The 11927-nt window shown below is 36.2% G+C and overlaps 1 protein-coding gene across 1 annotated transcript in view; it reads right to left on the bottom strand.

Annotated features, from left to right (window-relative positions):
• LOC111087358 (inaD-like protein) overlaps positions 1 to 11907 on the bottom strand; it is a 23112-nt gene extending 11205 nt beyond the window's left edge. The window contains exons 1-6 of the mRNA XM_022393720.1: positions 11809 to 11907; positions 8297 to 8423; positions 7142 to 7220; positions 4635 to 4665; positions 3883 to 4002; positions 2714 to 2868 (exon numbers count right to left, since the gene is read on the bottom strand). Of these exons, the coding sequence (XP_022249428.1) occupies positions 2714 to 2868; positions 3883 to 4002; positions 4635 to 4665; positions 7142 to 7220; positions 8297 to 8423; positions 11809 to 11907 (611 nt within the window). The remainder of the gene's footprint in view (positions 1 to 2713; positions 2869 to 3882; positions 4003 to 4634; positions 4666 to 7141; positions 7221 to 8296; positions 8424 to 11808) is intronic.
• Between the last annotated feature and the right edge of the window lie 20 nt (positions 11908 to 11927).

The raw sequence follows: 11927 nt of genomic DNA, 5'->3' as shown, positions 1-11927 counted from the left end.
GAGAGACTGAAATCTCTCATATTGTTTTCTTTTGAAAAAAGAAGAGTTAGGGAGTTTTTGATTGAGGTGTTTAAGATTGTAAAGGGAATTGATAGTGTTGATGCATCATCTTTTTTCGTATTTGACAGTGAGAATAGTAGGACTAGGGACACAAATATCAATTTTGGCAAGGTAGGAATCATCTTCAGCTAAGACAATTTCATTTCTCTAACAGAGTGGTTGGACTTCGGAATGGGTTGCCTTCAGATGTTGTAGAGGCAGTAAATTTTAGTGAGTTTAAGAAAAAGCTTGATAAGTATATGAATGATAAGGGCTGGCTTTAAGACTTATTTTATTTCAATTATTTTAAATTGGTTTAGATGATGGAACAGCCGAAATGAATCAATAGGTCCCATGTTGTCCCAAAACATTATGTTATGTTGAAATATTGATGTTTTCTGTCATTGTTATTATATTATTAAATAATGGTGATGTCTGTTATGCCCCCCCCCCCCACAGTGGCACAGCAGTATGTCTGTGGACTTACAACGCTAGAAACTGGGTTTCGATACCCGTGGTGCACAGAGCACAGATAGCCCACTGTGTAGCTTTGTGCTTAACTACAATCAATGAATCAGTCAATGTTACTAATTATATTGGAAATAAAATAAAGTTATAGAAATGAATTAACGATAAGTGTTTCACATATAAAGCGTCAGAGAATGTAAAAAGTATGTCACGCAAGTTGATTATGGACGCGAAAACTAGAACTAATGAATGAGTGAAGTGTTTTATGTACACAGTGACGGATAATTATAAAAAGTATGTAAGGTAAGTTATTGGTTACATTATTTGTCTCGCTCAAATAATGGATACTACGTGCGATAAAAACTGACATACGTAATACACTATGTTATAATTGTTGTCTCGTTGAAGTAATGGTTTTACTTGTAACTTTGACGATATGTTATTAAATCTAGAGTTTGATGATGTAATCACATGTTGAACTCATCGTCCTATTTAGTTATCCGTTATAGAAACACCAGCCGCCATGGCTGCACTATCTTAAGCAAGATTATCCACCTATTGAAACACCGTCCGCCTTTGTGAAACCTGTTTAATAACATTAAACGAAAACTATAAACATAAGTTAAGACAAGTTAAGTTCCGTACACAGTCCTATCCGCCCATAGAAATGCTGTCCGCCTTTGTGAAATATATGTAAGTGAAAACTATAAAGTAAGTATCAACATGTATCAAATGAAATATTTTGTCAAGAACTATTTTACTGTTATACAAAATCAATCTCGTAGTAATATGGATAGAGCAATAGCATAAGAATATATTTAATCCATAAAGCCAAACTAGCGAAACAGTAAGATTGTATGTTAAATTATTCCATGATATTTAGATACATTATTACGAGAAATCCGCCCTTTTCAGGATTTGTAAAATGCATGCTAGGAAAATAGGGTAAAATATTGTTGATTAATCAATAATTCTACGAACTATGGTAACAATTTGCTTAGAACATCATCCGCCCATAGAAACAGTATCCTTAATAACACTATCCGCCTACAGAAAACCTTCTACCTATGTAAAACATGTTTAGTGTTTTATTTATAAAGGGAAACTGTAAGCACAACGTTATGCAAATTTGATTAAATTATTTATTTTAAGACTTTGATTGTTACTATAAAGTTTATGACACATTGATATACGTCACCTTTTCGTGGTTTGCTGGTGAAATATCTGCACGCTTATCATACCACCACGCCCTGCCACTGGTGCTACTTAGTGACCTTAACAATAAGCTCTCTGTTGGGTAACAGTCGAATTATGATGTCACGCCTAGCAACGCGCTCTCTGATAGCAGACAACTTCTATTGTTCAGTGTCATGGCGGCCTAACAACGCGCCCTCTGGTTCCACTTCGTGCATTATGATTCTAAAACAGTAGCGTACCCAGGTGACACTTCGTGAAACTATGATGTCATCGTCTTTGGAGAACAGCACTATGACATCATCGTCTGTACCCCCCACCCCCTGAAGCAGCCAATTAATGCATGGTGTCTGAACAGTACTCCCAACTACTGTAATTATTCGCATTTAGTTATACTGCACAGGTGTGTCCACAAAAGTAGGCTAACACTGTTCCTTCATTTTTAATTTTCAGCCAGGCCTGATACTGAAATATTTTGCTTAGACTTCTAGAGGGTTTCTTACATCAGTTGTGGTCCCATCGGTTGGGATGGGGGTAACTATTATCTCACCTCTTTCATATGTGACCTGGTGGTTACGACGCTCGACTCGGAATTTGCGAGTCTAGGTTTGAATCCAGTCAACGAATATACTTGCCCTTTCAGCCGTGGGAGCGTTATAATATGATGGTCAATCACACTTTTCGTTTGTAAACTTAGCCCAAGAGTTGGCAATGGGTGGTGTTGACTAGCTGCATTCCCTCTATTCTGTCAATTCTAAATTAGAAACGACGAGTGCAGCTAGACCTCGAGTAGCTTTACGCGAAATTCAACAAACAATCTTTCCTACGTAGTGATTTTGTAACCCTATAAAATGCCACTTAAGGTTATACTAGTATGATTAATATTTTCTCTTAATGTTTTTCACTGAAATGTGGCTAGTAAAGTGACAGTACCTGTATCTTTTTTATTTCAAATTTTAAAACTTCTGAGTTAGTTTTGAAACAGAATAAACTTACAGAAACTGCTACTTACCTGGGGCGCTGGGCCTGAATTTTTTCTTTTGTATCATCTGAGTAGGCTGACCAGGTTGATGTCCGGTTGCGAAGTTTGGCCCGGGTCCATTCTTGGATGGCCAAAGTCAGGGCATACACACGACCGAGCAGTAGGACAATTGCTCCATCTGTGTTCTATGAAAGCGATGATCAAACATGGTTATCAAGAAAAAAACAAAAGGTATAAGTATCAATTAAGAAGGAAGCAGATGATATAAATAATAAATGGAACATAGGAAAAACTTTGTAAAAAAAACAAGTATAGAAGTTGGGTACGTTATATTAAAACGATTTTGGATCCTCCCTACGTCGTTACAATCCATGTAATCACGTTTGGCCAGATAGAGATCATCTTAACAATAGCCTTGGCTTGTAAGGCTGTCATGTACAAAGCACATCACCTCCTGCATACGTTACATAATCCATTTAGTTTATACATATGCCAGTTTTTTAGGACTTGTTTTAACAGTGATCATATAGAAATCCATAGGTGCCGCATCCAGTAATTTGACCAGCATGCCTTTGTATGGAATGATATTCAACCATTTAATTCTCCGACTGCTTGGCAGTTCAACAGATATGTTATAGAAGCAACTTGTGTTGTTTTTACAGATTGAGATCTTACTTGATTATGTTGTATGCTGTTGCATGCGGCATGTAGATGGCTTATTCCACTGACCTTTGTCTTTGTGGGTTCTCACCTGTTAAAAGACACGGCACTTTGTTTACCCGACTTGGGTGTAACTTGTTGCATGCCTCTTTGTTTAGATGGCCCTAGTAACCCAGAATGATTCATCTTCCTTTGTTTTTCAATGTCATTAGGTACAACGGATATCCCAGTCTTAAAACTTTTAAACCCATTGTAGTCATATTTTTCAAATCTAATCAAATGCCTTATAATTACACATGAAAATAATCCTCTTACCGCTAGTCGCATTTTAGGTATTTTATTCTTAAAAGCACAGACAAAATAGAGAAGTTTCCGACATAAAGCGCATGAAACAAGGACTGGTATTGGCACACTAAGCTCTGCAAAATTGCAAAAAATCAACAACTCAGTTTTCAAGAATTATTTCTACAATATTTGTTCTTGGTATTTATATCTTTTCACCCCCTCCTTCTTACCCTGACAAAAGCTTGATATCTCACCTTTAACATCTCTGCCACATCATTCTGGTTACTTTCCCTAAAGTTTAACCCATTGATTTCCAGAATTTGATCTCCCTGGAGAATTCTACGACCATGTTGGGCTGCGATACTTCCAGGCTGCTGTGGGTAAGTTTTGTTATTGAGTAAGACAGCCTTAGTTCCTAGAAACTACAGACTAGAGCTCCAACTAAATTAATAATTACATCACAATTTCTATCATGAGAAGGATTATGATTACATTAACTTTCCAGGATTAAATAAAGGCAATAATTGTCAGGCATCACGAAAAATAAGAGGATGGGCTGGAAAATGAAATATTAAGAAAATTGTTTTTAGTACAAAACTACATAGTGAGTTATCAGTGTTCTGTCTACCACAGAGAATCGAACTCTGGATTTTAGTATTATGTGCCCGTAAACTTACTATTGACGCAACGTGGAACATCACCAAAGTTTGAGATATTCTGGAATTTATATAAGATTTATTATACACAACATAGAAAAACAGCATCAAGTTGTAAAAAATTCGTTCATCTTAACGTACAATTTATAAAACTTGTATATTTTACTGACCACTCTTTATCTTAAAATACTTTATTTAGTTTATTTGTTTGTAGTTAAGCACAAAGCAACAAAATGGGCTATCAGTGCTCTGCCCACCGGTTTCTGGCGTTATAAGTCCGCAGACATACCGCTGTGTCACTGGGGAGCTTGTATTTAGTTAATATACAAAATATACGAGCCATTGCTTACCACATATGTGATAAAAACTCCTCTTCCGTTCCTGAAAAAGAACGAAAGAAACGTTAACGAATCTGGCCGTAAATAACATGATTTTACGTCTAGAAACAAGAAAAACTATTCACAGTTGGGCAGCATTGTCGTGGATCTTTTAATCATTATTTTAGTGGCGACAGATGTCATATTTTTAATGAAGTATAGCTGAATTCAGCAGGAAAAGGTTGTACTGAAAGTTTCCAATTGAAGTTGTGGTATTTTCATGTTAACTTATTTCTACAAAGGGTGTTAAGTAGGTCTGCTTTATAACAGGAGGATCGACAGGATAAATTACAAAGTAAATCTGAAATTGACTAAAATAAATTAGTTCTAAGCTACGAAATAAAGAGACTGGACGATGTGTAATGCAAAATGAACAATATTTATTTATATATTAACACAAAACAGTGTGCATAGTTGTGTTGGACTCTGAATGATTGCTTTCTATTGGACTGGTGAATTGATCAACTGGCTTTTTACCGCAAGATGTTTTCCGTCGACCACTCACATACGATACCTTGTAGAACTGTTGGTATAAAATGCTCCTTAATTATTAGGAAACATCAAATTCACCCATACCAACTAGCAATACTCGTGATTGGTCATTCTCATTCAACATAGGAGAAGCCATAACCTCTAGATATAATCTGTTTTACCAATAAAGTACACTGTTGACATCGACCTTTTTGCACAACGTGCAGCATTACAACAGTATCTGTGTAGGAAAAGCAAGTATTATCTTTAGAGAACAACAAAGGAACAAACTTAGCTAAAATGACGTCAACTTAACGGTTTTCTGTACGAAGTGTTTATGTGAAAAAAAAAAAGACTCAGATTAATAAAAAATTGTGAAATATTTTACATTAAAATTAGACTTTACACTAAGAACTTCCTCTCTGAAATTACCCAGTTGGGCATTCTCTCACTAATGTACTTCCAAAGATTATCACAGTAGATGACCTTTGGCTTGAACCACCTGCCCTTCTGAAATATATAAACCATATAATTGATTCTCTTCAGTACAACAGTCTTCTTCCAAACATCTGCTTTACTTTGGAGTTTGTTCTTTCTTGTGGCACATATTGTACAATTACACCATGTCATCTCGATGAAATCCAGTCTTATCAGCATTAACATCGTATCATTTTATCACTACTAAGTGATTTAAGTCTTTCTAGATAAAGACATAAATCGTGTTCCGTAGACTCTCTGCATATCTTGTATATACATCTGCTGAATGACTGTCCCCTGATGTGAGTACAGAATGTCCAATAGCACTTTAAGTTCTCTCCCAAACATCAATGATGATGATGGTATGTTGTCTGTAGCTTATTATACTGTTAACTCATAGATAGTTGTAGAAGATCTTTATCCCACGTTTTCTGATACTCATTCACATAAATGACTAACTGATTAAAAGCATATGGTGTATATCTCATCTATGAACGACTGTTGTTTTTCTTTTGGTGTTTTTCTCTATCCCAAAAATATGACATATCTCCACGAACAAGATTAATTCAAAGTTCTTTACCTGATCTGAATGAAGTTCCATAAGCTCCCAAAACTTGAAACAAATTCACTGTCAAATTTCCTTGCTAGAGTGTTTGGTTCCTGGTTAGAAACAGCATCTGCTTCTAGACGTTTGGTGAGATAGTCCATAATAATCATGATACATTTATTCACTCTGTTACTCTGTGCCAGAGGACCAAATTTTCTCAAGTGGTGTTCTAAAACAATACTGCTGTAGCTGCCATGCTTTTCTTTTGAGGACCTTTTTGCTAACAGCATAGATTCATACCAATTTTCTACAGACCCTCGGCACCTCAACTCAACAGAAACATTCCCTTACTTTATCCAATGACTTCTTAGCACGTAAATATCCAGCTGATGGAAGATTGTGGAGATGCTGGTATCTTCCCATTTCCGACATAATAACCCCTCTTGAAAACATAAGGAATGATACTGTACAAGATAGATCTTTGTTTTCGGGCTGTATGGGGCGACTGTTTGCCGCGAGAGGTATCTGTTCTATTCTTGGTTCACTGAATAACACATGTTCTTCACGATAATGTATCAGCATTTCTATGGTTCTGTATAAGGCAATACATTATGCTAAAGTTGTACTACAGGGTACATCTTATTATCTGGCCTTCTGGATTATCAGTATTTAAAAGCCACTTCAATACTACATGATATTTTGTCTATGTAGGTAATGATAAAAACAATGACGAAAAAATCTCTAGCACACATTGAAAATATAGCTTACAAATCAAATCCGTGTAATGATTTATATCAAACTTAGGCTACTGTAAAAGAACGGGCTAATTTAGTATACTGAATTATAATATGAAACTTAGGCTACTGTAAAAGAAAGTGTTATCCTGGTATACCGAATTGTACAAAACCCAGACTAGGTTAGTGTATTGAATACTGTCAAACATGGCCTGCTGTATTAAGAAGCAAGACGTTTACAAATAACTTACGTTCTCTGCATTACACTAAGACCTAGCCTCTCCGTTATGCTGGACTTCCTGATTTCAACAGTGATGAATTTGGTTGTGTCTGAAAAATAAGAGATGATAGTGATTTGTCCTTAACGACACTGTATCTGATAACTAAACTAATACAAGGATAACACGTCTATATCTGATAACCCTACTAACACAAGAATAACACGTCTATATGCCATAACCCTACTAACACAAGAATAACACGTCTATATCTGGTAACCCTACTAACGCAAGAATAACACGTCTATATCTGGTAACCCTACTAACACAAGGATAACACGTCTATATCTGGTAACCCTACTAACACAAGGATAACACGTCTATATCTGATAACCCAACTAATACAAGGATAACACGTCTATATCTGATAACCCAACTAATACAAGGATAACACGTTTATATCTGGTAACCCTACTAACACAAGGATAACACGTCTATATCTGATATCACATCAAACATGAACCAGTTTTTCAAACTGAGTTGTCCTACATTAAATAACCTTTAGATGAGGGTTGGCCAACTTTTTTAATAGTTGAGTCAGTTTTAGGTTCTGAATATTAACTGGTCACTGACCTGATAAAGCAGTCCAAACCAGAGTCCAAAGGAATACGGAGAGGGTGGGCATTCAAGCACTCACATTAAAAAGGGCATTACTAAGTAAATGAAATAATTAATATTATGATACGTGTTTTAATAAAAGTTCATGCGTGTGCAGAAATTCTAATCAAGTATTTACCTGCGTGTCACTTGCAGCACGGGTGCTGCGGGTTGGTCTTCTTTGGGTACATAAGAGACAAGCATATTCACAAAGGGAAAATATTCTATATGTTATTCTGTAAATACTTTGTCATAAAAAATAGTTTATGTTTATGACTATTCTGCATATTGCAGTACACTATGGATCCTGTTGCAGGGAAAAAGATGGTAACTCACAGTTGATGATATATAGTATACATTGCATCGAGCTCCATCTGAGTGAGTCAGTTTTTCTAAAAACAATAGAATCACCAGTAATAAATGAAAACTTAAATACTTAAATATTGTTTTTCTTTTTGTAGTTTTTATGCCAAAACAATGTCCAATCTGAAAATAGTTCACGCTTGTATTTAGTTCCTTCTCCAAACTTACTTTCACTTGTTGTGAACAGTTTTTGTGGGTTTTCCCTGAGAACCAACAATCTAACGGGAGAAGCCGCTTCTCTCAAAGAACGCAATGCCTTGGCAGCTGGTAGATCCCTTAAGGAGACTTCATTCACCTGCAAAACGAATAAAAATATACAAACAGTTTAATTAAGTTGGTATAAACTGGCTAACAAGGAAGGAGAACATACAAACAGTTCAGTTAAGTTGGTATAAACTGGCTAACAAGGAAGGAGAACATACAAACAGTTCAGTTAAGTTGGTATAAACTGGCTAACCAGAAAGAAGAACGTACAAACAGTTCAGTTGTATTGGTATAAACTGGATAACAAGGAAGGAGAACATACAAACAGTTCAGTTGTATTGGTATAAACTGGATAACCAGAAAGAAGAACGTACAAACAGTTCAGTTGTATTGGTATAAACTGGATAACAAGGAAGAAGAACATACAGACATTTCAGTTGTATTGAGATAAACTGGATAACAAGGAAGGAGAACATACAAATGGTTAAGTTGTATTGGTATAAACTGGATAACAAGGAAGGAGAACATACAAACAGTTCAGTTGTAGTGGTATAAACTGGATAACAATGAAGGAGAACATACAAACAGTTCAGTTGTATTGGTATAAACTGGATAACAAGGAAGAAAACATACAAACAGTTCAGTTGCATTGGTATAAACTGGATAACAAGGAAGGAGAACATACAAACAGTTCAGTTGCATTGGTATAAACTGGATAACAAAGAAGGAGAACATACAAACAGTTCAGTTCTATTGGTATAAACTGGATAACAAGGAAGGAGAACATATAAACAGTTCAGTTCTATTGGTATAAACTGGATAACAAGGAAGGAGAACATACAAACAGTTCAGTTCTATTGGTATAAACTGGATAACAAGGAAGAAAACATACAAACAGTTCATTTGTATTGGTATAAACTGGCTAACAAGGAAGGAGAACATATAAACAGTTCAGTTGTATTGGTATAAACTGGATAACAAGGAAGGAGAACATACAAACAGTTCAGTTGAATTGGAGTAAACAAGAAAGCTTACTTCAGGTAAGAAACGCGTTCAAAACATCTTCAATCAACTGTGATTTTCATCGTATTTGTTACGCCTAGAAGAATGCTGAGTCTTTTGCGCACGTGTGTTTTTTTCTCCAGCAAAAGTCTTTAAACCAAAATTAAGAAGACAAGTAAAACACCAAAGGCTTGGAAATAACGTTAAGAGATAAACTTCTTCCGTAATTTGCAGCCTGTCTGGGGCAGGTGTCGTTGGTGGGTGGGAGGAAAGAATTAGCAAGGGGGCGGAAGAGACAGAAGTGACTAAGTGTTATAAAATCAACAAATGGTAATTTATTTATTTGACTCTAAGAAATGTCTGTTTAGTTATAAAATAGCCGAAATTATCCCTATGATCTATTTGCATGGTTTCACGACGGTCTGATACTGTTTCATACTACCATCAAACAATCAACTCCCTAGGTCTCATCTGTTATTGTAATTGTGAATTTCACGCAATGCTATACGAGGGCTGTTTGCGCTAGTCGTCCCTAATTTAGCAGTGAAAGACTAGAGGGAAGGCAGCTAGTCATCACCACCCAACGCCAACTCTTGGGCTACTCTTTTACCAACGAATAGTGGGATTGGCCGCCACATTATAACGCCCTCACGGCAGAAAGGGCGAGCATGTTTGATGGGACGGGGATTCGAACCCGCGACCCTCAGATTACGAGTCAAGCGCCCTAACCACCTGGTTATACCGGGACCGGTCTTATCTGACTGGCGACACTTATTTCGGTTGAAGTTACGCAGTATTACTGGCCCACCTTTCCAAACAAAAATAACACACTAATGTCAGTGAGAGTCACAATGTCGGGAGGATTTAAAAATCTTAGAAAATTAAATTCTGATATATCGGATGGAATTAGGGGCAGAACTCTCCAATTGTGGACAAGACCCTGTTCTCGGGGTTTCATCTGCTAGTCCCCTTGTTATATATTATATAATACTTACTGAATTGAAATCGCCATTTGGTGACTCAATGGCAAACCCGAGGGCTTATAACTTAAAAAATTGGGATTCGATCCTAGAAATTGGCGTAGATAATACATTATGGAACTTTGCGCTTAATCAAACAACAACAACAAAAACTCAAAACTCTTCTGTGAAACTGTATGCATTAAAATTTGGAACATTTACAACTTAACCATTATATTTTAATTGCGTATGAAGAAAGGTTTTGTTTAATAATCTTTTTGGGGCATGGATAATACTGATTGAATATAATATAAACGGTGCCCTTTCACTAGGCCTGACCCATCAGTTACTGCTGCTTAAAAAAAGATGCCTGTCCTACACCACTTATTTCTGATAAAGTGTAATATCTACCTTTGATAAGGCCTGGCATGGCCAGGTGGTTAGGGCGCTCGACTCGCTATCTGCGGGTCGCGGGTTCGAATCCCCGTCCCACCAAACATGCTCGCCCTTTCAGCCGTGAGGGCGTTATAATGTGACGGTCAATCCCACTATTCGTTGGTAAAAGAGTAGCCCAAGATTTGGCGGTGGGTGGTGATGACTAGCTGCCTTCCCTCTAGTCTTAAACTGCGAAATTAGGGACGGCTAGCGCAGATAGCCCTCGTGTAGCTTTGCGCAAAATTAAAAAACAAAACAAAACAAACCTTTGATAAATAAAATATAGCAAAAAACGTCTGTCTCTTAAAAATATCTAACAAACACTCTCTAACTCAGTAATCAATCGAACAACTAACTATATTCTAGTATAACTGGCATTGTTATATCGTATAAATCGTTTACCAACTCTCAATAAAACTGAAGACGTCATGTGCTCATCACGTTACATCAAAACTCCTTCTAGTGAGCAATGCAAACATCTAAGTAAAAACATATTAACGTTGAAAATACATTTATGTAAAATTTAAATAATACAGTTGTTAAAAGAAACCAAAGTTTTATGGGACGCAAGAAATATTTAAGCTTGAGACTGTCTCAAAGTGCAAAAAAACATTTATTCAATAATTTACTATATATATAGATTAAAACCTTGAGACAGCTCAACGCTTTTCCCTGGATTGTGAAGCTCCCCAAACAATCCTTTCTCGCACATAAAAAAACAAAACAAAAACAATTGCCCATTAAACTTTAAATCCATAATTACCGATAACGCAAGTCTTTACAATTAACATAATTAATATTTAGACATATAGACATTACAATAATATAATCATTAATCAAACGTGTGAAACAATGTATAATTAAAACTTTTATTAAGAAAAACGTTTCTTTGTTTACTTCTTCACTATTCCTAAACTATCAGCCACTTAGTGCCTTTCTCTTCTGTTACTTTATGAACACTTGTCACTGGTGGAATTAACTATAAGTAAATGGTTGAGGGAATATCCTGGAAGTGGTCTCGTCAGGACCTTCTCACTCTCAATCAAGTTGACTTACTGGTCAATCTTTACTGAAACTAACCATTTTGGGTGTTCTTCCGCCGACGTGCTTCCAACGACTATCATGATAGATGACCTTTGACTTGGACAACCTGATGTCTTGGACTCCACTCTGTGACATATTAGATTGGATGTTTTTAT

The sequence above is a fragment of the Limulus polyphemus genome, unplaced genomic scaffold, assembly GCF_000517525.1.
Source record: "Limulus polyphemus unplaced genomic scaffold, Limulus_polyphemus-2.1.2 Scaffold2050, whole genome shotgun sequence".
Lineage (NCBI taxonomy): Eukaryota > Metazoa > Arthropoda > Merostomata > Xiphosura > Limulidae > Limulus > Limulus polyphemus.
This window is presented reverse-complemented; position numbering and strand designations above follow the sequence as displayed.